Source organism: Papio anubis, chromosome 12, assembly GCF_008728515.1.
Source record: "Papio anubis isolate 15944 chromosome 12, Panubis1.0, whole genome shotgun sequence".
NCBI classification, from domain to species: Eukaryota; Metazoa; Chordata; class Mammalia; order Primates; family Cercopithecidae; genus Papio; species Papio anubis.
In genome coordinates, this window is record NC_044987.1 from 8,580,146 (window position 1) to 8,606,754 (window position 26,609).

The 26,609-nt window shown below is 47.8% G+C and overlaps 3 protein-coding genes across 10 annotated transcripts in view; 1 reads left to right on the plus strand and 2 right to left on the minus strand.

The window, feature by feature from the left end:
• Window positions 1-910: 910 nt before the first annotated feature.
• Window positions 911-11,372, minus strand: FOXRED1 (FAD dependent oxidoreductase domain containing 1). Its single transcript, XM_031653862.1, has 11 exons — window positions 11,076-11,372; window positions 8,403-8,623; window positions 7,070-7,180; window positions 6,693-6,811; window positions 5,140-5,234; window positions 4,731-4,832; window positions 4,291-4,367; window positions 3,940-4,100; window positions 2,840-2,855; window positions 1,850-2,017; window positions 911-1,598 (listed from the first exon to the last, which is right to left on the minus strand). Exons 1-11 carry the CDS (start codon window positions 11,359-11,361, stop codon window positions 1,344-1,346), a joined length of 1,611 nt encoding a protein of 536 aa, XP_031509722.1. The 5' UTR covers window positions 11,362-11,372; the 3' UTR covers window positions 911-1,343.
• A 10-nt stretch (window positions 11,373-11,382) lies between these two features.
• On the plus strand, window positions 11,383-17,408 carry SRPRA (SRP receptor subunit alpha). 2 transcript variants are annotated; one of them, XM_003910927.3, is made up of 14 exons: window positions 11,406-11,676; window positions 12,279-12,362; window positions 12,654-12,817; window positions 13,031-13,191; window positions 13,443-13,602; window positions 13,721-13,874; window positions 14,078-14,169; window positions 14,277-14,395; window positions 14,533-14,619; window positions 14,914-15,086; window positions 15,182-15,395; window positions 15,807-15,970; window positions 16,059-16,157; window positions 16,304-17,408. In XM_003910927.3, exons 1-14 carry the CDS (start codon window positions 11,560-11,562, stop codon window positions 16,430-16,432), a joined length of 1,917 nt encoding a protein of 638 aa, XP_003910976.1. In that variant the 5' UTR covers window positions 11,406-11,559; the 3' UTR covers window positions 16,433-17,408. The 2 variants fall into 2 exon arrangements, with proteins under 2 accessions (XP_021782427.1, XP_003910976.1); XM_021926735.1 differs by lacking the exon at window positions 12,279-12,362 and having other exon boundaries at window positions 11,383-11,676.
• FAM118B (family with sequence similarity 118 member B) overlaps window positions 17,409-26,609 on the minus strand; it is a 50,346-nt gene continuing 41,145 nt past the window's right edge. For 4 of the 7 annotated variants that reach the window (XM_003910931.3, XM_009187626.2, XM_009187628.4 and 1 more), the window contains 4 exons: window positions 25,862-25,990; window positions 23,455-23,740; window positions 19,159-19,218; window positions 17,409-18,206 (listed from right to left, as the gene is read on the minus strand). In XM_003910931.3, coding sequence (XP_003910980.1) covers window positions 18,193-18,206; window positions 19,159-19,218; window positions 23,455-23,740; window positions 25,862-25,990 — 489 coding nt within the window. In that variant the 3' untranslated portion in view covers window positions 17,409-18,192. The remainder of the gene's footprint in view (window positions 18,207-19,158; window positions 19,219-23,454; window positions 23,741-25,861; window positions 25,991-26,609) is intronic. The other 3 variants (XM_009187630.2, XM_009187631.2, XM_017949090.2) reach the window with 3 other exon arrangements.

The following is a 26,609-nucleotide window of genomic DNA, read 5'->3' on the forward strand; positions in this document are numbered from 1 at the left end:
CTTTGCATTCACTTCACTAAATGCCCATCCTTTAGGTTCAGCTCAGAGGTCAACTTCCCTGGAGGAGCTTCATGGAGAAACCCCTTTGCCACCCTCCTACTCCCACCCTGGGTGAGGTGTCTGTGTTGTGTGCTTATGCCAGCACTGTGGGGGCCACACTGTATCTGATCTAGGGATGAGGGGCTAGGAGGGGCAGGGCTATGAAAGTTCCAGCAAAGACAGGACTATGTTTTGCTTGCTGGTGTATCTCAATGTGTGACCCTGAGCCTGGCCAACAGTTGGATTGAATAAATGTTGGTAGAATACATGGCAAACCCATCCCTCTTCTTTACAACCAACTCCCTGCAGGAACTCAGGAATGGGAGGTACTTGCTTACAAGCAAGACACCTACCACCTAGGATCTAAGAAGGACTCTGTCCGCCATCTTGGAGCTTGTGGAGGCTTGCTGGGAACAGGAAGGCTGTAATCCAAGGCCATTTTTGCTGGGGCTATAAGTGGGGTTTCCAGAACCAAAGTAGGCACACAGCTCTTCTTAAAATTGAGCATTTATGCCTGGGATGAAACCGAATTCTATTTGGGCAAGAGATGTGCTCATGTATACAAAGCAAAGAACCACACAGCGACTCCTGGTGGCACACCACACAAAACCAGAGTAATCTGGTAAAAAGTAACCGGAGTTCATGGAAACAGTGGCATGGTTTACGCCAAATTCCCAATCTTCCTGCTGAGACTACGGACGCATAATCTGTGTGATACTGTACCGCTCAAGGATTTAACTAATAAAAGGTGGGTTTGTGCTCATTTTTTGTTTTGTTTTGTTGTAAAAGAGCTCCCTGTCCTGATACAAGGCTAATGGGGTGCTTCAAAAGCTCCTGCTGTACAATGAAAAGAAGAGACAGAAGACCGGAGGGAAGGAGTTAATCACATGTATTGATTGATGGATAGGGTAAACAGACAATCAAGAAACCTGAGCCAGGCTGCCCCAGAATGCTCCCATGCCTGGGCTGTCTGCTAAGAGGGTCAGAGGCAGTCTTTCCTGGTCAGTGCCAGGATGGAGCCAGTCCTGGGCCAGGGTGCTCAGGCCTCCAGCTGGATTGCCCTGGCGGGGGACACCAGCATGGGCTACAGATCAGTCCTAGGATTCCGCTCATCGCTTGCTGTTGGCCTGGGCCTCAGTGCCTGTGCCTGCCCAGCCATGTGGATGCAATGGCCCGCCTGAGAGGAGAGGACACTGGGGAGGGGGAGAAGGCCCGGCACAGTGCTGGGGAAGACTGGAGCAGCAGAGAAGGCTGTGAACACAGCCAGGATGCAAGCCAGTGGAGCCAGTGCAGAGCACACATGCTCACATGATGTTGTTCTCCTGGGTCTTCTCTCCCAAGTAAAAGCGGTTGAAGAGGAAGGGGCTCAGGTCGATGGTCTGGAAGCTGCCCTCCAGTATCATCTCTGCCACAGCTCGCCCAACGCCAGGGGCCTGCTGGAGCCCGTGACCACTGAAGCCAGTAGCAAAGTACATGTTGACAACTAGTGGGTGGGGGCCCACCACACCATTCTGGTCAAAAGTGTTGTAGTCGTAATAGCCGGCCCAGGCTGTCTGAACCTGCGGGTGCACAAAACACTGGGGTTCTCAGGAAGGCTGAAGCCACACTCCATCCTCACTCCTCGTCAGGGGTCAGCACAAAGTACCCTCTACCCACTGCTGAGGGGTCTATGGAATGCCATGTGTCCAACAAATTCCTTAGCAGTTGTGACATGGAGGGACTACGGCAGTGCACAGTTGCGAGGGAACCAACGTCATCTGTCGCATCTAATGTCCAAAAATAAAAAGGAAAACCTGCCCTTGCCAGTTACCTTCAGAGTCTCAAAAGCTGGGACCCTCAGGGCCAAATGGGGCCACACCTTCTCCTGGAAGAAATCATGGTCCACTTCCAGGTTCGCTGGGTCTGGTTCTTCCTCCTGGAGTGAGAGGTGGGGACAAGGCTTACACAGCCTGGGACACAAGGGCAGACCCAGACTTGTTCAACAATCCCTGTGGCCGGGCGCGGTGGCTCAAGCCTGTAATCCCAGCACTTTGGGAGGCCGAGACGGGCGGATCACGAGGTCAGGAGTTCGAGACCATCCTGGCTAACACGGTGAAACCCCGTCTCTACTAAAAAAAATACGAAAAACTAGCCGGGCGAGGTGGCAGGCGCCTGTAGTCCCTACTACTCGGGAGAGAGCAGGCAGGAGAATGGCGTAAAACCGGGGCCGGAGCTTGCAGTGAGCTGAGATCCGACCACTACAATCCAGCCTGACGACCTGAAAGCGAGACTCCGTCTCAAAAAAAAAATAAAAATAAAACAATCCCTGTGCAGATAGGGGATGGGGAGAAATAGTCCCAGTTCAAATCTGGAGGGGCTCTAATATCAATTAACACAGCACACAGCCCCAGAAAGAAGCCTGATTCTTTTTTTTTTGTGCTTTTTTTGGGGGACAGAGTTTTGCTCTTGCTGCCCAGGCTGGAGTGCAATGGCGTGGTCTCGGCTCATTGCAAACTCCCTGCCTCCTGGGTTCAAGCGATTCTCCTGCCTCAGCCCCCAAGTAGCTGGGATTACACACACCCAGCACCGCAGCCCAACTAATTTTTGTATTTTTAGTAGAGATGGGGTTTTCACCATATTGGCAAACTGGTCTGACACTCCTGACCTCCAGAATCCACCAACCTCCATCTTTCCTTCCATGGTCTTTCCTTCCATTCTATCTCACCTGTCCACCTCCAATTAGAACTGTGTTATCCCTTCCCAGCTCCACTGGTATCTGCTTTCGCAGTCTCACAAACCTAATCCCCTACTAGAGCAATTACCATACATACACATACCTGCCACAACCATGAGGTTGAACCGTGCATGTAGCATGTGGCAACCCTCCCCAACCCGTCCACCCCCAGCCCACACACACCCTCCCAACCCCTGTTCCTTTTACACACCCCCACGCCTCCACAACCCCCACACACCCCTCCCCAGCCCGTTGCGCGCGCGCGTGTACATCTGGTTACCGTTAGCGCTGTACATCTGGTTACCGGTCGCGCGCGCGCGCGCTTATCCGTGATTAACGCGCGCCCATCTGATTGATGGCGCGCGGGTCTTTGGTCGCCTGATTCGGTTCATGTTCGCAGACCGGATCGTTTGTTGGATACGTCGTGCTGCCTCAGATGCATCTTCGATTACACTCGATCGCGTGCCGCCATCTGTTAAATAACGCGCCATCTGACCCGGTACGCATGCATCTGATACCACGCGCCGCGTGCTTTTCGGACGCCATCTGACCCTCGCGAACAGTCCCCGCATCTGATTTGCCTGGGCCTTATCTGATTTTACGCATGCGATCACATCTGACCAGATCGCGTGCCTTGATTGCGCGCGCCATCTGGGCCCGTGCCGCGCGTGCTGGACCGCCATCATGCGTCCATGGACGTAGTCCGCCCATCCGCGCCATCTGGGATCTGATGGACGCCATTCTGATACCTGGAATGGACGCCATCTGACCAGACCCCTTGTTCCTGATTGCGCAGATATCATTGCGCCGCGCGCATGCCGCACATCTGATGGACGCGCCATCTTCCAATTATGCGTTCGCGCGCCATCGTGGGCCGTGCCGCGCCGCCATCTGACCCCAGCACCAGTTCGATCATTGCTTGCGTTGGCGCGCGTATCTGTTGCGCGCGCGCGGCACGTCTGACCTGGATCGCGCGCGCGCGCACGTATCTTTCGACATCACGCATCGATTCTGTTGATACTTTGCGCCATATCTGACCCATACACATACACACTCTCCCTAACCCACACCCCACACACCCCTCCCAACCCCACACACACACATACACACACACACATGCTATCCAACTTTGATGTCATTTCTTTCTTTCTCTCACCAACCTCCTCAGCTGCCCAGAGGACAGTTACCTTTTCCTCGGCTCCACAGGTAGCTTGGTGCCCTGCAGGGTGCCAGGCGGCCCCTTTCCAATACCAGCCAGCGCTGCGATTTGTGCAGACCAGGCTCCGGCTGCGTTGATCACAATGGCGCATTCCACAGGCTGGTACTCCAGGCTGTGATCCATCTTCACCTGCGGGCACCAGAGAGTGAGGGGTGGGAAGACCCGGACCACATACCAGGCACCCTGAGAGGTGCACTGCTTCCTGGGCCTTAGTTTTACCCATACTGGAAAGTGGGTCAAAGAAGACCAAAACCAGGAGAGTCACTACCTTTCCTGTCCCTCCATTTTGGTAAAGGACATCACCAGACTAGAAACTTACATGGACTTCATGGATGCTTTTCAAGGTCACCATTTCGTCATCTGTGGTCAACATGTGTTGAGATGAAGTGACAAAACCTGCAGAGAGGAAAATGAAAAATAGGCCTTGGAGGCCCTGAAAAGGAAGGAAATGGGGATTTCACTTGTTTCTTAAGGAAAGAAAGCTGGAAGGATGGGAGCTTTCCTACAGACACTGAAGCAAACAGATGAGGGAGCTGGCATGAGCTCGGCCACACTCTGACAGGACAGTGCTGAGGTGCAATCATCAAGCAGATCACAAGTCACAGCGCAGCTCAGTGAGGAACCCGGGTCAGGATGCCTAGGACCTGCTCTCAGGGCAGACCCCTTTCCCCCGCAGCCCTTTCTTAGCCTGTGACTGAGAAGGTAAGACCTAGTCTAGGCCTATGTCCCAGTCGCTAGAGGAAACAAGCTCAGACTCACGTGTCACCTCTCCCTGGCAGAAAAAGACTCCCATGGACGCGAGCTTTTGCCGAAGCCCGTGGAGCAGACACCAGGGGTCAAACCAACCTTCATTCTCCATCCCTGTGGTAAGAAAAAGAGAACTGTCACAAAGACAGATGAGGACTTCTGCTCTCGGATTGTATTTCCTGTGTCCCCAACCCCTCTCGAGGGCTTGTAAGCCAGGAAAGGTCATCCTGACCAACTGAACCACAGAGACAAAGCCTGCTGAAGGATAGAGAACTAGCACGGCCCAGGGCAGTCCCCATGACACGGGAGGAAAGTGTTCCTCCTTCAGCTTGGCTGTGGGGTACCCGAGACTCCCAACCTGTGGCACCCCTTAGTCTCTACCTTCAGGAAAAAAGCTGTCCCCTCTGCAAGCAAGCCTCACCATAAGACGCCAGAGCCACTCCCTCTGTGTTTATCCAGGGAAACTTGTTCCGAAGCTGATCAGGAGACATCAGACAAACTTTGGCTCCCTCCTGTCTGAGATAAACGTGTGGGTCGGCGTATGTGTGTCAGAGAGGAGAGTGTGCAGAGGGGTGAAGTATGGACCCCAACCTCACAAGTGGGGAGTCCAGCTCAGTCATGTCACTTCTCTGCCCTAAATGCCCCTATTTTTCCTCACTGTTGAGTGCCTGAAGACCAAACCTCCTAGTCAGGCTCTTCAGCCTTGACTGCCTTTCCTTCCCTACTCCCTTGTCTCCTTTCAGCACACAGAGCTCCCTGCTATCCCCGTCTATTCCATGACTTTTTTTTTTTTTTTGAAATGAGTCTGGCTCTGTCGCCCAAGATGGAGTGCAATGGCGCGATCTCCGGCTCCCTGCAACCTCCTCCTCCTGGGTTCAAGCGATTCTCCTGAGTAGCTGGGATTACAGGCACACACCACCACACCTAGCTAATTTTTGTATTTTTAGTAGAGATGAGGTTTCACCACGTTGGCCAGGCGGGTCTCGAACTCCTGACCTCAGGTGTTCCATCTGCCTCAGCCTCCCAAAATGCTGGGATTACAGGCATGAGCCACTGCACCCAGCCTGTTCCATTAACTTTCACAACAAGGTGGTAACCTTGTTCCCTCCACTCCTGCCTGGATCCACCTCCTCTCCACTCCTTTTACAATCCTGTTCCTGAGTACAGGTATCTCCTCGGGGACACTGTCCCCCAGAGCCGCCTCATAGCAGAGGCACCAACAGAACACTCCCAAGCCAGACTGCTGGCTTCAAATAAAATCCCACTGCCACCACTTACTAGTGCCTTATGTCTCAGTTTCCTCATATGTAAAATGGGGATGTTCTGATGATTAAATGAGTTAATATCTGTACAGCATTTAGGACATTTATGTCACTGTGAGACTTGGGTGTCTGTTAAATAAACATAAAAATAAAGCCTCCGGCGATATTGCATCACAGAGATGCCCACCCTCACCTGACCACGAGAATCATTTAGAGCAGGGGTTGCCAAATCTGACCTGCTGCCTGTTTTCGTAAATGAGCCACACTCCTTCATTTGCGCTTCTGTCTATGGCTGCTTTCATACTGTGATAACAGAGTGGTTAGAACAGACTGTACGGCCAGCAAAAACTAAAATACATACTATCTGGCCCTTTACAGAAAAAGTTTGCTAACTCCTGACTTCAGGTTCTTGTTAAAACCCAGATTTGTGGGCTCCTTCCCTAGAGATTCTAGTTTATTAGGTCTGGGATGTGTTCCAGGTGGTTTTCATGCTCTGACAAATTAGGAAGCACCTGGCAGTGTTTTGTCCATATCCATGGTACAGCACTCCCACGGGGCATTGCAGGTCTGTGTATTTCCTTCCCGACACATTGAGGTCCTAGACCGCAGGGATCTGTCTTATCAACTCCGCTTTCTCACTTCCTAATCTGGTGCAGGAGCCACCCAACACCTTTGGCTGCAAAGCAACTGAGAGGCCGTGCCAGGCACCCACTTCTGCACTTTCACGTTGCTCTCCATGGCTGCAGCATCCTTTTCTGAAGCCAGCAAGAGGTAGCCTGAGGGGTTGAACTGGAGGTCCAGCGGAGGGGCATTGGTTACGGCCAGGTACTCCTGTGTGCAGAGAGAAGCTCCTGAAAGAGACTGACTTAAGGATGCAAGGAAGAGTTTTCCGCCTTCTTCCCCCACAGCTCCCCAGGCTCAGTGCCCCAGACCTTGAGGCACCCACCACTAGGAAGAAAGGCCAGGGCCCCCCACTTCTTGTTGACTGACCCATTCTTGCTGTCTGGTTACCTTGCTAGCTGGGCTCCTCCCCACTCTGGGCTAAAGGAGGGGTTACCACCCCAACATCCCAAATATCATTGCACCTACATTGATGTTCCGTAGAAAGCTGGCTGAAAAGAGGGAGAGCTGGATGTTCTCAGGCAATGAGAACTGCTGACAAATCCCACCCACTGAGAGCCCAGTGGAGGCCTGTGAATACTGTGGAAAGACAAGAAAAGTTGAGGTAACCTATCACAGAGTACTGCAATGAAAGCTTTGAGCTATACACCTAAAGTTGAAGGGGAGTCCTATTTGCAAGTCTATAATCTAAGACCCATGCATATGTCAACTTGAAGGCAACAGTGTTTAAAATCATTAGTAGCGGATGTGCAGAGAGGGTCAGTCATCTGGAAAGAGCTGACACAGTGGTACAAAATGGTAATGGCCTGGAAGTCCAAGGGCAGACGATTAACATTTGATCTACCATTTGGAAAATGAAAGGTTATGACTGAAGTAAAGTAGCAAGATTCGTGGCTAGCTGGCAATGCAAATGGGAACATCTAAAGTGCAAAAACCAGCCGGGTGGTGGCTCATGCCTGTAATCCCAGCACTTTGGGAGGCCGAGGCGGGCAGATTGCTTGAGCTCAGGAATCCGAGATCAGCCTGAGCAACATGGCAAAACCCCATCTCTACAAAAAATACAGAAATTAGCCAGGTGTAGTGGTGCATGCCTGTGGTCCCAGCTACTCGGGAGGCTAAGGTGGGAGGACCACTTGAGCCTGGGAGGTGGAGGCTGCACTGTACTCCAGCCTGGGCAACAGAGCCAGACCCTGTCTCAAAATAAATAAATACAATAAAATACAAAAACCTCACAAGTAATGGGACCTGAATGAAGCAAGTTGAGGGCAGGAAATGGTGGCTCATGCCTGTAATGCCAGCACTTTGAGAAGCCAAAGCAGAAGGATCACTTGAGGTCAGGAGTTCAAGACCAGCCTAGGCAACATGGTGAAACCTCATCTCTACTAAAAATACAAAAAATAGCTGGGCTTCATGGTGTGTCCCTGTAATCTCAGCTACTCAGGGGGCTGAGGTAGGAGAATCACTTGAACCTGGGAGATAGAGGTTGCAGTGAGCTGAGATCGTGCCACTGCACTCCAGCCTGGGCAACAGAGCAAGACTCTGTCTCAAAAAAAAAAAAGGAAAAATCCAATATTATGAAATCTGCTTTCAAAAGAATAAACCTTATTGCCAACCTTCCTGGTTGGACCGAGGAAGATCCTAGGACAATTTCTCAACAAGGTCCAAAGCACAATCTCTGCCCATTGGATCTCCTGAGATTGAGGTCTTCCCCTCCTCTCCTTCCCTTGTCCCTAGGGTCCTTAATAAAATGTGAGTCATCTTTCTTGCCCCACTCATGACTCTGCCCTACCCCAGGCCTCACCGTGTGGTCCCGTTCCACCACTAGCACCCGCATACCACCTTGTCGGTTCTCCAGCTTCTTCAGCCAATAGGCCACAGACAAGCCAAGCACCCCACCTCCCACGATCACCACATCCGAGTGCTCGGGGGGCAGGTGGCTGGTGTCTGGCAGTAGATCACAGGGCGTTCCAGGCAGGATCGACTTGATCTTCTTCTTAATCTCGGACACCTTTCCATCCCAGTCTGTGGGATGTAGTTAGGGTCAGAGGGCCACACATTTCCTTCCCACATGGTTGGGGGGTTGGAGAATGGACACAGGAAAAGGTGAGCTAAACAGACACATGAATTGGCAGTCCCCACTGTCAGTCCGTCTCATAAGGTCACCTTGCACCCAACAGTGTTGCCACAGTTTTCTGAATAGTCCACATACCATCAGTCTCCCTTTTCATGCATTGTGCCGAGCACTGCAAGATTCAATTTCCTAAAATTAATTTTCTACATTACCTCCTGCATAGACCTCTCCTGATCCCAACTCACATGTTCAACTGCACCGTCATCCCCACTTGGGTCTTCCAGGCCTCTGGACCAAGAGGCTCCGGCACACCCCAAGTCACGGCACCCTCTGAAGCATGGCACCTCTAAGCAGCACCTTATCCTGGATATCCATCGCCACAACGAAACCTACATTTATATCCTATCTATAATCAAGTCCTGAGGGCTCTAGTTTCCAAGTAACTCCTCAATCTGTCCCCTTTCTTCCTCTGCCACCATCATCCTAGGCCAAGCCACTATCATCTCTCAACTGGACAAATGCAAAAGCATCCTAACTGTTCCCACTGATTCCCCACTTCCACCCCACCCCCTGCTGCGAACATTTTTACAATATAGCTAGAAATATCTTTTCTTTTTTTTTTTTTTTTTGAGACGGAGTCTCGCTGTGTCGCCCCGGCTGGAGTGCAGTGGCGCCATCTCGGCTCACTGCAAGCTCCGCCTCCCGGGTTCAAGCGATTCTCCTGCCTCAGCCTCCTGAGTAGCTGGGATTACAGGTGTGTGCCACGACGCCCAGCCAATTTTTGTATTTTTAGTAGAGACGGGGTTTCACCATGTTAGCCAGGATGGTCTCGATCTCCTGACCTCGTGATCCACCCGCCTCGGCCTCCCAAAGTGCTGGGATTACAGGCTTGAGCCACTGCGCCCGGCCTAGAAATATCTTTTCAAAACACAAATTTAATAAGCTCTTAGTTAAACCAGCTAGTGGAGTTTCCATTACTCTAAGAACCAAAGTCCAAAGTCGTAAACAGAGCCTGTAAAGTACTGCACAATCTCGCTCCTGTTCATCTTATCCTCCCCTACACTCCAGGCCCTTTAGTTCCTTGATGGCACCTTATTTCCTCCCACCACAGGGAACCTACACGTGCTCTCTGCTTTGAAACTGTGTCCACTTCCTTGCCTAGTTAATTCCTTGCTCGGAAAGCCTTTCCTGACCCCCAGACCAGCTCAAACTCTACATGGTCTTTTGGACACAATTGCAGCTTTGAGTTTGTATTGTTACATACTCTAAAATCCATGAGGGGGTAGGCTGTGTTCACCTTCACCACTGAATCTCCAGCCTATGGCAACACCCGGCATATTTTAAGTGCTCAGTAAGTACCTTAAATAAATTAATCATTTTGCCATTTCATACCTCACTCAAACTCTTCTCAGCAGCACTGCAATCTTTCTTTGGTCTGGCCTTAGCTCACCTGTCCACACTACATTTCATGCTACTACTCACACTGTCTATCTAGATGGCTTTTGCTAGTTCCTTGCATAAGAACAATATTTTTCTCCTAATCTGCACTCAATTATTCAGAGACAGGAACACACACCTTTCTTAAGCCAGTAAACATCCTTCAAGGCTGATCTCAGTTCCCACCTGCTCCATGTACTTCCACCATTATACTAGCTAGCAGTGCAAAGCATTCTTTAAGTTGAGTTCTATCCAATCTTCTTTTTTTGAGATGGAGTTTCGCTCTGTCGCCCAGGCTGGAGTGCAATGGCGTGATCTCGGCTCACTGCAACCTTCGCCTTCCGGGTTCAAGCGATTCTCCCGCCTCAGCCTCCCGAATAGCTGGGATTACAGGAGCCCACTACCACATCTAGCTAATTTTTGTATTTTTAGTAGAGACGGGGTTTCACCATGTTGGTCAGGCTGGTCTCGAACTCTTGAGCTCAGGTAATCCACTCGCCTCGACCTCCCAAAGTGCTAGGATTACAGGCGTGAGTCACTGCGCCCGGCCTCTATCCAGTCTTGAATTGGCCTACTGTCTATTGAAATTTTCCCTCTCTAGGTACACTCTAGCCATCTTCCAGGACATTCACTGAATCCCGTCTTCTCTTCACTCCTTCACCGCAACAGCACTAAGTACAGCATCCTGAACGCGGGCAGGACTTAATGCACATCTGTACCACCTATCAATCAGTCTGACTGTAACCGGAAACATAGAATGATGTGAGATCTGCCACCTGAGAAGGGCTGCCTTGGGAGCCATACACCTGCACCGCCCGTACAAGCTCTGGTAGGCAAGCTTACCCCTTCCCCAAGCCGACCCACTGTCCTGCCAGTGTGGGCCACGGTTTCGGGTCCTGAAGGACACACAGTCGGAGGTTGGGGACACCCCAGAACCACAATACCCTCCGTCGTCCTCAACTTTACCCAGAGAAAAGCCTCCTCTGCGAGTGCCTGGCCTCCGGGTCAAGAGGCCCCGGCCCAAGCCGTGCGGCAGAACCCTCCGAATCATGGCCCCTCTGAGACCGGCACCCTCTGAGAGCCGCACAGCTGCCTCGCTATTATCCCAGCCGTCACTGCTCCGCGCCAAACGCCATTCAGACGAGCGCGCCAATTGGCCAGTGGCCCTCAGGGCTCCGCCCCCCACGCTATAGGTGACCGTCTCCCCGTGACCTCTCCGGGAGCCCCGCCCAGGCCTGCTCCCACCCGCCATTGGCTGGCCTTGAGATACGTCAGGCCTGCGCGCTCTCGGGCGGAGATGGGGAGGGCACCCAGCTTTCCGAGCGGAAGTGCGTTGAGCCGGTTTCCGGGGCCGCTGGTGTGACGTGTCCCGCGCTTGGCGCAGCAGGAAGCGGCGGCTATCGCGGCCTGAATTCCCGGCGCCGGCCCCAGCTCCTCTGCCGCTGCCGCCATGCTCGACTTCTTCACCATTTTCTCCAAGGGTGGGCTTGTGCTCTGGTGCTTCCAGGGCGTTAGCGACTCATGCACCGGGCCTGTTAACGCGTTGATTCGTTCCGTGCTGCTGCAGGTACCGCCCCCGTGGGATCAGAACTCCAGGCTCTTCTTTCCTGACCCGATCCATGGTCCCTTCGATTCTATTCCGCGCCTCCTCCCCCCCTCCCCGCCCACCTCAAACTGGCCACTCACGCGTAACCCGGGCTCCGCTTCGTTTTCTCGTCCCCTTCAGAGTACCCCACAACTTAGTGACGACCCCCACTTCGGCGTCTGGACTCTAGCCGAATTCCGGCGCCTTTGGTATTCCCCTCCGCTCCCTCTATTTATCCCCAGCAGCTTGGTTTTGTTGTTTCGAGGCTAGGTGAAATAACAGATGGGAAAACACCTTTACAAAACTGAATGCTGTATAGCTGCTAATAATCTGATTGTTTATATGACTACTTTCGTTTTGGCTCCTATGTGCCTTGCTGCCTCTCACCTCCTTCCCCCAACTTGGTTATCTTCTTTCATTTCTGGTGGAATGCCAGAGAGAAGTGCCCCAGCATCCTCTTGTCCTGGGGACAGATTTGAGTTTGAGGGAAATGTCTGGCTTTTTCCCAAAGGTAATCCAAACCCAGGGCCCAAACCTGGGTTTTCTGGGGATAGTCTGAACACTGAGACATACTCTTTCTCCAGGAACGGGGAGGTAACAACTCCTTCACCCATGAGGCACTCACACTCAAGTATAAATTGGACAACCAGTTTGAGCTGGTGTTTGTGGTAAGTGGGATGTTGTAGAGGGACGACTACATTGTTAACATAGTCCTGATTATTAAGAGAACTCTGATTAATTGCAGCCAGTGTATATGATGACGTAACTGAAAAAACTAGAAAGGTAGATGGGGGAAAACAGCAGCTACTGGGCCCAGGCAGGGAGCTTGGCTGCCTGTCAGGACAGGGAAACCGGCCAGGTAGCTGAACTATCTCTGAAAGCCAGGGTTGAGTTGGCGTCCCTCCATTCTAGGCTGGCATGTAAGCAGATCTGTTGGCTCTGTTTCTTCCCCTAAACAGGTTGGTTTTCAGAAGATCCTGACACTGACGTATGTAGACAAATTGATAGATGACGTGCACCGGCTGTTTCGGGACAAGTACCGCACGGAGATCCAACAGCAAAGTGCTTTGAGTTTATTAAATGGCACTTTTGATTTCCAAAATGACTTCCTGCGGCTCCTTCGGTGAGAGGCCTGCCTTCTCTAAAATCAATTTATTTCCCTGATTTGATGATCTCTCTGAAGGTGGTTCAAGGGTGGTAAATTGGTGTGTTCAAAGACATTCCTAATTTGCTCCCCAGTTCTCATTGTCCTCTTAGGTGTGAGAGTCCTTTCTCTGGACTGTTATTTTTCCTCCTGCACGGGGTAGAAAGATAAACCATTCTCTTTTTTGTTTAGTGAAGCAGAGGAGAGCAGTAAGATCCGAGCTCCCACTACCATGAAGAAATTTGAAGATTCTGAAAAGGCCAAGAAACCTGTGAGGTCCATGATTGAGACACGCGGGGAAAAGCCCAAGGAAAAAGCAAAGAATAGCAAAAAAAAGGGGGCCAAGAAGGAAGGCGAGTTTGAGTTCTTTGGATACACTGGGACGTGAAAGGTGTTAAGACGGTGCTAAGGACTGAGGTGTTCCTTCCTTCTGTCATTGCTTGCCTCCTTCTCACTCAAATGCTCACCATCCTATAATCCCCAGGCCTTGTGAACTCCAAGATGTTTGGTCCAAATTTCCTTTGAACAATTTGGAAGACTTTTAGCCATTGTCCAGTGGTTGAGATTGTCTTTTTTTTTCCTTCAGTGAGTTTTTTCCCAACAGGTTCTGATGGTCCTTTGGCTACCAGCAAAGCCGTCCCTGCAGAAAAGTCAGGTCTTCCAGTGGGTCCTGAGAATGGAGTAGAACTTTCCAAAGAGGAGCTGATCCGCAGGAAGCGAGAGGAGTTCATTCAGAAGCATGGGAGGGGTATGGAGAAGTCCAAGTGAGCACTTTTTCTTCAGTACTCTCAAAATACTGTTATCTAGACATGATGGGTGCAAGGGAGTTCTGGTCTCCGGCTCATGTTTCCTTTCCTCCTTCTCCACCATAACCTGTTGCAGCAAGTCCACGAAGTCAGATGCTCCAAAGGAGAAGGGCAAAAAAGCGCCCCGGGTGTGGGAACTGGGTGGCTGTGCTAACAAAGAAGTGTTGGATTACAGTACTCCCACCACCAATGGAAGCCCTGAGGCTGCCTTGTCTGAGGACATCAACTTGGTAAGAGGCAACAGGGGTCAAAGTGAAGGTTATCTTTAATAACAAATTGGGAGGAAGTAGAGTGTGGGAACATGATACTTGGATTTGAATGAGGGGTAAGTTATACTTGGAGCTTCCCCAAATGAAAGAGATAGAGCAATGTGGACTTTTTCCTCAGAGACCTTAGTGTTTCTGACCCCATCTCCTTTCTCTGTATCTTCCAGATTCGAGGGACTGGGCCTGGGGGGCAGCTTCAGGATCTGGACTGCAGCAGCTCCGACGACGAAGGGGCTGCTCAAAACTCCACCAAGCCTAGGTAGGGAGATTTCAGGTGGCGGGGTGGCATGTGCATCTGCAAAACTGGTTAAGATACAACTCCCACCTACTCGCTCTATGTATATTTGTCATCTCCTGTCCCTGCAGTGCGACCAAGGGAACACTGGGTGGCATGTTTGGTATGCTGAAGGGCCTTGTGGGTTCAAAGAGCTTGAGTCGTGAAGACATGGAATCTGTGCTGGACAAGATGCGTGATCATCTAATTGGTAAGCTCTGAGGACCGGGCTGACTCATGTTCACGGGATACAGGTAATTGAGCGCAGACTCACCTAGCGTTTCTCACCTGCACGATAAAGACTGGTTGTTGCTGACATGGAACTGACCTACCTGTCCCCCTCCTCAGCTAAGAACGTGGCTGCAGACATTGCCGTCCAGCTCTGTGAATCCGTTGCCAACAAGCTGGAAGGGAAGGTGATGGGGACGTTCAGCAGTAAGTACTGCCCTAAGTGAGAAAGTGCTTATGTGTACCAAGAGGTTAAGTGCATAGACCTCCGTTCTTACGAGGTATGTGACTTTTGGCAAAATCCTTAACCTCTAAACCTCTGTAACCTAGATTTTAAGGGTTATTGAGAGGATTAAATGAGTTAGTCCTTGTAATGTGCATCTGTTCTGGATTTCTGGGAAAAGAGTCTAACTGTCTTAGTCCCCTTAGCTCAGAAAGGTGTTAGGCATTTTTGAGAGCATTCTTTACACAGCTGCAAACGTCCTCCACCACCTCTTTCAGCGGTGACTTCCACAGTAAAGCAAGCCCTACAGGAGTCCCTGGTGCAGATTCTGCAGCCACAGCGTCGTGTAGACATGCTCCGGGACATCATGGACGCTCAGCGTCGCCAGCGCCCTTATGTCGTCACCTTCTGTGGTGTTAATGGAGTGGGGAAATCTACTAATCTTGCCAAGGTCAGTGCAGTTCCCCAGCCTGTCGCTGATATTTGTGTACTTCTCGTGTCTCAAAATCCTGGCTTTAGGTGACTTTTCTCACTTCTTTTTCACAGATTTCCTTCTGGTTGTTAGAGAATGGCTTCAGTGTCCTCATTGCTGCCTGTGATACATTTCGTGCCGGAGCTGTGGAGCAGCTGCGTACACACACCCGGCGTTTGAGTGCCCTACACCCTCCAGAGAAGCATGGTGGCCGCACCATGGTGCAGTTGTTTGAAAAGGGCTATGGCAAGGATGCTGCTGGCATTGCTATGGAAGCCATTGCTTTTGGTACAGTGCACGGGAAGTCGGGGGGCTTATTTGGGGTCCCTTTTCCTCCTTTGGTTCTCTTGGAATTTGCAGATCAGGCTTGTGCTACTACAGACTCATTAATTACAGTAAAAAGTCAGATCAGTTACTTGCCATGCTCTGCTTTTGGGTAATAGATATAGTTGCAGGCAAAGTTAATACACCCTAACCAAAGAAGCCTGAATTTGGTCACCTTTATCCTGTTATCCTCCTTTTCCTGAACATGTTTGGTGATGGCCAAGCATACAATCAAGTTTGTCTCACATTACCTTGGAACCAAATCCAGGGCCCAAGACAGTGAACAGGTAGCCAAACTAGGATTTTCTGAAAGGAAGCTGGGAATGAGATTAGTTGTAGTCCAGGTTTTCAGAGTTGACCACTTTCTTTCTTTAGCACGTAACCAAGGCTTTGACGTGGTGCTGGTGGACACGGCGGGCCGCATGCAAGACAATGCCCCTCTGATGACTGCCCTGGCCAAACTCATTACTGTCAATACACCCGACTTGGTGCTGTTTGTAGGAGAAGCCTTAGTAGGCAATGAAGCCGTGGACCAGCTGGTGAGAGTGTGGGCCCAGTTCCCTTTACAACTTAAGCTTTAGTCAATGTAGATGGTTCTTACACTTCTGTCACCTTTTTTCTTTCCAGGTCAAGTTCAATAGAGCCTTGGCTGACCATTCTATGGCTCAGACACCTCGGCTCATTGATGGCATTGTTCTTACCAAATTTGATACCATTGATGACAAGGTAAACATGAGACTGGAGGGTGGAATGGGCATCCTCCACAAAGGAGCTGAGGCTGCAAGGAAACCTTGGCTCCAGCGCTTCCTGTTCCTGAGAGGGCGAGTGAAAAGTGGGCTCGTGTTGATTGGCTGTCCCCTTTCTCCACTTAGGTGGGAGCTGCTATTTCTATGACGTACATCACAAGCAAACCCATCGTCTTTGTGGGCACCGGCCAGACCTACTGTGACCTACGCAGCCTCAATGCCAAGGCTGTGGTGGCTGCCCTCATGAAGGCTTAACATGGCTCTCGCCCAATACCAAATCGCCGCTTTCCCCACAAGCCCTTCTTCCTGTATCAAGAATGTGCTTTAGAGTATGTGAGCAACTTGTCTTCAGTGTAGTACAAAGGCAGAGCGAGGGGGCTTGTGGCTCCTTCCAACCCCATTCCCCGTTCAGCACAGCCGCCATCTGCAAGGAGGGCCTAATCATGTTACAATCACTGCCCACTGACCCTCTCCCAGCAGGTCTCCCCCTTCCTACTCAGGCACCCCCTTCACTCTGCCTAAAGACTCAGTCTCATTACAGCTTTGACCAATGGTTGGAACCCAACACCAGAGCTTTGCTAATAATTAGTGTGGTCAGGAGCCGTCTGAGCCTAATGAGTCCCAGCTGCATTAGGTTAAGAGACGCTTCCAGAGCCAGCGCCAGGTCTTGAATGGCACCTCTCCCTAGGATACACAGCCTGCAGGTCCCCAGGACCTGGATGACACCCGCCTCACTGTGGCAGTGTATTGCCTGTTAATTGCTGCTAATTCTAATTCTGATGATGATTCCTACTCCATTGTTTACCCCAAAGCCTCAGCTAGGCTGGAGTGATTTGTTACAAATGAGCAAAAGATGAGTCCCTGCTTCCCTCAGAAATAAAGGGAGGTGAGCTGCAGGGTTGCATTGGGCTTCTCGGCCTCCCAACTCTTCCCATTCCCAGAATCCAGAAGTCAGCTTTGCATGTTCCCCTTCCTGGGAGGAAACCAATTGTGAGAAGGGTATATGTTGCCCCCTCCCCTCCCATCCTCCTAAGCAGTCCTGGCTTTTCCTCATCACTCCCCTCTACAGTGCCTGGTAGACAAGTGCTACGTTGAAGAATACAAACCTCTTGTTAAGACTTGTCCTGTAGCTTGATATTACAGATGTGCTATTAGTGCAATAAGGTGAAGGCTGTCTGCCCAGAGAAATAAGTAATTTATATAAGAAAATAAATTTCATAAATAAATTGCCTTTTAGGTCTTGGAGTTCTTTTATACAGGATTCAAAACTAAAATTCCACAACACACTAACTATAGTTGTAGGGCTTATATATGGTCAGGACAACAGAGCAGAAGTTTACTCCAAGGAATCAGGTAAGTAAACGGTTGTCCTAAGAATGAGATCACCCCAAGGTGAAAGATGTCAGAACCTTTAAAATTGGGGTTAGTAAAATGAAGCTTATTAGTTAGTACCGTGATGCAGGTTAGAGTCTTCTACAATGACTCTCAAAGTAGAGCCAGGGTCCTGGCAAGTAAATGAACAAGCTTTTAATACAGCTCAGTTATGTAAAATACTGTACACTGTAAAAGATCTAGAAAACTAGAGCTTCAAGTCATGTTTTAAAAAAGCCATTAAGCTTAATTGAAAAACCAAGTATAGAGTACAAAACTGCAACAAGAGCCACAGTGATTCCATGGCATCTAGACCCCGAGTCCATGCAGAGCTGCAGCCAGTCAGTGGAGGTATCACATTGGTGTGCTGTGCGGACACAAGCATGTCCAGCCTGGGGAGTGGGTTGGGAGCTGCATTTGGGTCCTGCTGTCACTTTTATTCTTGAACAGGCAGCAGAATATCAAGAACCAGGTGGTATGAAGGATTACGCTGGAACATTCCCCCCTCTTCTACCCCGCCCTTCAACCTCTGGCTATTGTTACTTTCTGGGAGTTGTGTTGGGTTCTTGTAAGTTTATTTGTTAAACACTGTCCGTGGTAGGGCCTTACAGCTTGGTCTAACGGTGGTGATTTCTCTAGCTCGCTCATGTACTACAGCCTGTGGGGAGAAAGAAAAGAGAACAAAATGAAGTTTCACAACACAGGTTTATGCATCGGAAGCTGCAGATACTTAAGTCAATCCTAACCCTTCAGAAGGCAAGACAGGAGATGCTAGGAATCTTGTAATTTATTTAAAATTTTATTTACTTTTTAGAGACAAGGTCTTTCTCTGTCACCCAGGTTCAAGTACAGTGGCACAATCATAGCTCACTAGGCTCAGGCAATCCTCCCACCTCGGCCTCCTGAGTAGCTGGGACTGCAGCACACACCACCACACCTGGCAGTGTTTTAATTTTTTTTTTTGTAGAAATGACATCTAGCTATGTTGCTCAGGCTGGTCTCAAACTCCTGGGCTCAAGCAATCCTCCCACCTCGGCCTGAATTGCTGGGATTACAGGCCTGAGCCACCACACCCAGCAGTACTTCTTTCAAAATTAACTGATCATTTCACTACATTGTAATAGACTTGACAGGAAAAGATAGAATCGTTAATGGGTAGGAGAGGAAAATCATTCTCTATAGTGTTTTTTTTTTTTTTTTTTTTTTGAGACGGAGTCTCGCTCTGTCACCCAGGCTGGAGTGCAGTGGCCGGATCTCGGCTCACTGCAAGCTCCGCCTCCCGGGTTCACGCCATTCTCCTGCCTCAGCCTCCGGAGTAGCTGGGACCACAGGCACTGCCACCACGCCCGGCTAGTTTTTTGTATTTTTAGTAGAGACGGGGTTTCACCGTGTTAGCCAGGATGGTCTTGATCTCCTGACCTCGTGATCCACCCGCCTCGGCCTCCCAAAGTGCTGGGATTACAGGCGTGAGCCACCGCGCCCAGCCTATAGTGTTTTTTTTTAAATTTGGCAATGTGAGGTTCAAAGTAACATTCTCTCTAGTCTTAACCAAGGACCTAGAAAGACTTTCTGCTACAGAGTGATAAATAGTAGAATAGGAAACAGTATACCTCTTATTTCACTGTGTGCTGCAGATGAGCCATTTAGCTGACCTTCTCTCACCATCCCTGCTAAACAGAGGACATCAGCATCAGACATTGGACTGAAAAGCTAAAACTATTAATAGCAAAAAGAAAACTAAAGAGATGAGGATATATGGTATGCTTGAAATGGATGGCATTTAGAAATGAAACAATCATTGAGAAGAGAAGGAGGCAGAGAGGATAAACTGGAGTAGTCTTTAGACTTGCATTACCTAACAGGGAAGCAGTGAGTTTCCACAGTGCACTATGATTGCTTGTAGACAAAACATTTTATATACAGGGAACATGTGTCTGCTGTCCCTAAACAGTCAGAGGACCAAGTTCAGGTAAAAATTCCATCTCACCACGGATGGGCAAATGGCATGTGAGTGAGCAAATTCAAACAGAAGAGTGAAAAGTAGCAGAATACTCCCACAATATAAAATATGGTAGCACTAGCCATATGCAGCTACTTAGTTTCAAATTAAAAATTTATTTCCTCAGTCACGCCACATTTCAATGGTGCAACAGCCACATGTGGCTCCTAACTATGATACTGAACAGTGACGATTATACAGTATTGTTATGACTGCAGAAAATTCTATTGGATAACACTGGCATAGATAATAGTTCGGAAAAAGTAAAAAACTGAACACATGGAAGAAAATAGTCATTAGAAATATGGTCAATTAGAGTATAAACAGGCATGATACTCAAATATACACATTGGTATTACCCTCATAGAAAACAATTTAGCAATATATATCAATTGCTGAAATGTTCCTGATCTTTGACCTGATTACACTGAGAACTCATCAAGGAAATTATTGGAAAAACTGAAGGGATACAGACGTTATTTTCACAACATGACTTACAAAAAACTGGCAAAAAAAAAAAAAAAAAAGATCAGACATTGCCTAACAGGAATAATTAGGTAAACTGTAACAACCCTACCAGAATATAAAAGTCAATTAAAATAGTGGTTATGAAGACAGGGATGTGGGAAAATGTATGATCCACTACTAAATTTTAAAAGGACTGAAACTGTATATTTTGTTTACAACTATGAAAAAATGCACAGGGAAAACTTCATCAGAGAGGTACCAAGGCCAGGTGCCGTGGCTCACACCTGTAATCCCAGAACTTTGGTAGGCTGAGGCGGGAGGACTGCTTGAGCTTAGGAGACTGAGAACAGCCTGGGTAACATAGTGAAACCCCATCTCTACAAAAAATACAAAATTTAGCTGGGCATCGTGGTACGTGCCTTTTAGTCTCAGCTACTTGGGAGGCTGAGGTGGGAGGATCACTTGAGCCCTGGGGAGGTCAAAGCTGTGGTAAGCCATGACTGTGCCACTGCACTGCAGCCTGGGTGAAAGAGCAAGACCCTGTATCAAAAAGAAATAATAAAATAAAAATAAAAAGGGTTGGGCATGGTGGCTCACGCCTGTAATCCCAGCACTTTGGGAGGCCAAGGCGGGTGGATCATGAGGTCAGGAGATGGAGACCATCCTGGCCAACATGGTGAAACCCCAGCTCTACTAAAAATACAAAAAATTAGCTGGGCATGATGGCACACACCTGTAGTTCCAGCTACTCAGGAGGCTGAGGCAGGAGAACCACTTGAACCCAGGAGGCGGAGGTTGCAGTGAGCCGAGATCACACCACTGCACTCCAGCCTGGGGTCAGAGCAAGACTCCATCTCCAAAAAAAAAAAGTACCAAAACGATTGCTTGTATGGTAATGGATTATAAGAATTGTTTTTCTTTTTCCCATTGCTTGATTTTTCTAAAATATGCATAACTACACACTACAGAATCCTCTGAGGACAATTAATATCCACTATGCAAAAGTGAGTATACAACACGACGCCAGGCACATAGCAAATGCTCAGTGTTAAAAAACAAAACAACAGCAAAAGACCTGTAAACTCTTACTAGTCTATATCGACAGAGACTCAAAACATTATGCAAGGGTGAAAGATAAGGTTGGCTTGTTTCAAAATGAAATGATGTTTTCACCTGAAACTGCTCTACTGCATTCCACGTGACAAACTCAGCTGACCATTCCCATCCAGCACTCTGGCCGTACTGAAAATCCGATTGTTTTGAAAGATACAGAACACCTTAATGACAGGTAACTCTGGGGAAAGCTACTCTGGTGGGAAGCCTACACAGCTAATAACAGAATTTGTGCCATTCCACAATAGCAGTTAAGGTTCCTTAGAGCAATCTTAGTGCACTAAGGAACCTGACTGATTCTTTGCTATGTAATGCAACAGTCTAACGACATATTTTTTTTATTTTTGCTAAGATTTAGTGCAACAGAAACAGTTATCCAGAGGGATTTTGCTGTTTTAAATTTTAGCATCTTTCCTCAGCATACAGATCAAAAGAAATACGTAGAACTTGGATATGTATCTCTTGCTAATGAAAACAGAATATATGCAACAGAAAAGCCTACTCAAAGTCTCAAGTGTGGGCAAACAACAGCAGAAGAGTCTAGAACACTGCAGGACACCAGAAAAACTCATTTCCAACAAAGAATAGTAAATAGTTTTCACAAATGAGACTTGTTCACGTGGTGATGGCTTTTAAAAGTCTGGTTCCATCAAAGCATAGCCATGGAAGAAGCTGTATAACTTTTCATTACAGGAGAATTCTTTCTACTTGAAGCCATCTGATTCAGTTAAGAAATCTGGGGATGATTTGATTTAGGAAAACTGCTTTTTGTTTATTAAATTACCTGTATGTTATTTATTTTTAAAACGGGGTCTTGCTTTATTGCTCAGACTAGTGCAGTGATGCAATCATAGCTCACTGCAGACTCCAACTCCTGGGCTCAAGTGATCCTCCTGCCTCAGCCTCCCAAGCAACTGCATTACAGGTGTGTGCCACCACACCTGGCTAATTTTTTGCAGAGACAGGGTCTCACTATGTTGCTCACACTCATCTTCAACTCCTGGCCTCAAGTGATCCTCCCACTTGGGCCTCCCAAAGTGTTGGGATTACAGGCCAAATTACCTGTACTTTTGCCCTCCTAAGATGCATTCAGGTTGACAATGAAAATACGTAAGTTTTCAGGAAATATTTTGTGTACAACAGCAAAGTTTTTTCGGAATTAGATGGATGAGTACAACTAGCCATACTCTGGAGCCTGGCAATGTGAGGTTTTGAAAAAGCATTCTTCAGTTTAGCTGATACCAAAAATGTCTGTGTTTTGTGCGATTACTGGGAATTTGCCTGCAGCCACTAATCAGCTGAATCTTTAATCACCATTTTGCTCTTTATTGTTAAAATGTGGAGGTAAAATATCAAGTGAATGATACCTCTATCCTCTGACTTGAATACCACCATTATCCGTTTCCAAACAGCATCTCTAAAAGTTAGTTTTCTGTTTGTAAAGATAATACATAATCATCATAGAAAATGCCAACACAGAAACCAAAAAATCAACACTTTAAATCCTATTACATAAAGATAGCCACTTAATTTAGAAAACATTCCGGATATATTTCCATACGCACCAAAAAAAAAAAAAAAACTGTACAATTCTATATGAATGTAGGTGACCATGGTGTTTACAACCTGCTTTTTCTTCCTTTACCCATATGTCTTTTTTATGGCAATGAAAACATTTTCCCTTTTATGGCTTCATTATATTTCATCAGTTAAATAAATACTGGGATATCTGTAGAATCTCTCTACTAATTTTACGTTCCTTCCAATTTTTTGCCACTACATTCAATGGAGACTACATTCCCACATATGCATCTTTGTACATATGTGGTGATTGTGCAATCATCCAATTATATCCTATGAGAAATTTCTTCTAGGACAAATTGTTTTGATGGGATTTCTGGGTCAAAGATTTGAAAATGTTTATTACATCCTCTAAATTTATGGTTATAAAGGTTGTACTGACTTTACCTTTCCACAAATACTCCATGAATGAATTTATTTTCTACAGCCTTAGCCAAAACGGAGTGATCTTTCTTCTCTATTTTGTAATCTAAATTCGAACTGCATTTCATTGATAACTAGTGAGGCTGAACATCTATTTTCTTCAATCTTCCTATGTCTATATTGAACGGCTCGAGCATTCCTTTTTGTCTGTTTTCCCATAATCCAAATGGCACTTTAGTCTAACCTGAAGACTGTGGCCTCCTTTACAATTTGGTCAGTCATTACATTCCTCATCTTGGCAACTATTTTGCCCATCACAAATACACCAATGGCTGAAGAGCTGTTGTTCTCTGATTCCCCTCAGCTTCAAAATGCATCTTACCTGATCTACCCCTTGTGGAGATCTCACATGTCAGTCGCTTGAAATATTCTGGAAGATCGGCATAGTCATTTCCATAGGAGATGACTTTAATCCCCTTGTCCAGCATGTTTTCTCGAAGCTTTTTGAACTCATCTACGTCTCCTCTCCGAACCAGCATGAAATGTTCTAGGTCAGATTTATGCTTGACAGCCTCCAGGAAAAGGGCCTGGAAAGTGGTGTCATCCACAGTCCAGCCACAGCCCAGGAAGAGAAATGACTTGTTTTCATAAAGTTTCTGAATCTCTCTCTTGAAGGAAAAGATACAACATATTGACATTGTGAAGATACACTCAAGGCAGGTATGAACCAAGAAGGTCATGCGACATTGAGCAGACTATGATGACCAATTAACCAAGACTTATATGGGTTGGTATGTCCCATCAAGCAGTGGGATCTCTCGCTTATTGCTGTAACTTGATGATTGGTCTAAAATTTTATCTTTACCTGGCATTCTTCTGTAGGCTCTCTAATAAAGGTTTCATAGAGCTGGTGGCAGTGTACTGGTCCAGTAGTTTATTTATTTTTTACATTTTATATATTTTTTGAGACGGAGTCTCACTGTTACCTAGGCTAGAGTGTAGTGGTGTGATCTCGGCTTACTGCAACCTCCATCTCTCCAGTTCAAGTGATTCTCGTGCCTCAGCCTCCTGAGTATATTACAGGTGTGCACCACCACATCCAGCTAATTTTTGTATGTTTAGTAGAGACGGGGTTTTGCCATGTTGGTCAGGCTGGTCTGGAACTCCTGACCTCGAGTGATCCACCCGCCTTGGCCTCCCAAAGTGCTGGGATTACAGGTGTGAACCACTGCACCCGGCCACTAGTTTACTTTTTTATTTTCATTTCATTTCTGAGACACAGTCTTGCTTTGCTACCTAGGCTGGAGTGCAGTGGCATGGTCTTGGCTTACTGCAACCTCCTCTGCCTCCCAGGTTCAAGCGATTCTCCTGCCTCAGACTCCCAAGTAGCTGGGATTACAGGCACCACCACCACACCCAGCTAATTTTTCTATTTTTAGTAGAAACAGGGTTTTACCATGTTGGCCAGGCTGGTCTTGAACTCCTGACCTCAAGTGATCTGCCCGCCTTGGCCTCCCAAAGTGCTGGGATTACAGGCGTACTTTTTAAGATTTCTGTGCCCAGAGGTCATTAGGTAAAGAGGTCTTCACATATCTTAATCCTTCCATTTCTGGACCATATTTGCCTTTTTTTGTCTTACAAACTGAACTGTGAGTCACCGGAGAAGATAATTCCATCATCAGATTTGCTCAAGGAAAGGCGTTTGATACTTAGAACATCAGTATGTGTGTGTATATATTTATACACACAAAAAAACACAGAAATGACTCTGCCTAAGGGATCACTCACTGTCAGAGATGGATGCAGTTATGGCAGATGTTGGGAAAGAATGGGGAAAAAAAAAAAAGTCCCTTGTGCTTCAGACAATACATTTTCTTGGTCTTTTGCCTTATTGTTTAAAGATGCTATATTCTATGTGACACAGTCCTGAAAATAGCAAACAAGATTCTTAGAGCTGGGGGACAGTGAATACTTCTGGTTTGAACATGTTTATCTGAACAAGTCGAAAATGTGCATCACAGAAGATCAGTAAGCTTTCCACAAAGAGTAAGTGTGAATGAGTGTGGTTAATTCAATATAAGCCCATTGCCATTTATACAAAGTCTCTTTAGAATGTATTCTCTAGTAGTGGTTGGTTTGTAAGAAGCTGCCTCAATTATTTCTGACATAGAGAGGGCTATTAATAAACCAAATGATGATAAAGGTACCAATGTATCCTTTGTATGTGAAGATGATGCCAATGATGGCATGCCATCTGCTGGCTGTCAATTAAGTACAAACAAGGATCATAGAGTTTGATACCTTAAGAAAAGTTCTACATCTCCTACAATAGCATGCACACTGACAAGTTAAAAAGCAAAGGAAGAATGTCTGACTTTCCAGTTTCTTTCTTTTTTTAAGAGATAGGGTCCTGCTCTGTCACCCAAGCTGGAGTGCAGCAGCTCTAGATACAGCTCACTACAGCCTTATATTCCTAGTCTCAAGTGATCTTCTTGCCTCAGCCTCCCAAGTAGTTGGGACAGCATGCACCATGATGCCTAGCTAATTTTATTTTTGTAAAGACAGTCTCGCTACGTTGCCCAGGCTGGTCTCGAACTCCTGGCCTCAGGCGATCCTCTCCCCTTGGCCTCCCAAAGTGTTGGGATTATAGGCACGGGCCACTGCTCCTAGCCCCTGACCTTCTGTTTTCACTTAATGAAAAGAAGATGTTTCCCTTTAAGACCTATGGCATATTTAGAGAGATTTCCCAGGAAGGAGTTCCTGAGACCAGCAAGATCGGCCCCACTCACCATGACTTCAGTGTTCCTGAGCACATTCTGATATCCAGCTGGATGAAGGACAATGCCACTAGGGTTGGTGTAGACTCCATGAATATGCAACACGCTCAGCTTCCGCTTCTCCTGAGCCCACTCTAGGACCTGCACGACACACACATAGCCCAACCAGCTTGGCAGGGCTGGGCACCTGTTTAAAGGTCACAACGGGCAAGAGCCTGTTTGGAGGACTAGACTTCTGACATAAACTCTCTAGCTTCATGATCTAGGACATGAGTGCAAAACCTGATGTGGTCTAAGTTTCCACTTCCAGAATGACTGTCAAGAATGATGACAGCAAATTTGGTGATTTCTCTTTGAAAGTAACCAACAGGCCGGGCGCGGTGGCTCAAGCCTGTAATCCCAGCACTTTGGGAGGCCGAGACGGGCGGATCACGAGGTCAGGAGATCGAGACCATTCTGGCTAACACAGTGAAACCCCGTCTCTACTAAAAATACAAAAACTTAGCCGGGCGAGGTGGCAGGCGCCTGTAGTCCCAGCTACTCGGGAGGCTGAGGCAGGAGAATGGCGTAAACCCGGGAGGCGGAGCTTGCAGTGAGCTGAGATCTGGCCACTGCACTCCAGCCTGGGTGACAGAGCGAGACTCCGTCTCAAAAAAAAAAGAAAGTAACCAACAAAAATTACAATTTGTTATAATTTGCAGAAACAACAGGGACCCTTTGTACTGGTGACATGCGTGAGAGCTATGGACAACTGCTTCAG

Excerpts from the sequence above, each read along its gene's own strand:
- FOXRED1 (XM_031653862.1), bottom strand. The coding sequence starts at position 11,361 with ATGGCGGGTGGGAGCAGGCCTGGGCGGGGCTCCCGGAGAGGTCACGGG. Across the intron at positions 5,235-6,692 it reads AGCAACGTGAAAGTGCAGAA|ACAGGAGGGAGCCAAAGTTT; the intron begins GTGGGTGCCTGG and ends CGTTTATCTCAG. Across the intron at positions 4,101-4,290 it reads AAAGCATCCATGAAGTCCAT|GTGAAGATGGATCACAGCCT; the intron begins GTAAGTTTCTAG and ends TGGTGCCCGCAG.
- SRPRA (XM_003910927.3), top strand. The coding sequence starts at position 11,560 with ATGCTCGACTTCTTCACCATTTTCTCCAAGGGTGGGCTTGTGCTCTGG. Across the intron at positions 13,603-13,720 it reads AGGGGTATGGAGAAGTCCAA|CAAGTCCACGAAGTCAGATG; the intron begins GTGAGCACTTTT and ends AACCTGTTGCAG. Across the intron at positions 13,875-14,077 it reads TGTCTGAGGACATCAACTTG|ATTCGAGGGACTGGGCCTGG; the intron begins GTAAGAGGCAAC and ends TGTATCTTCCAG.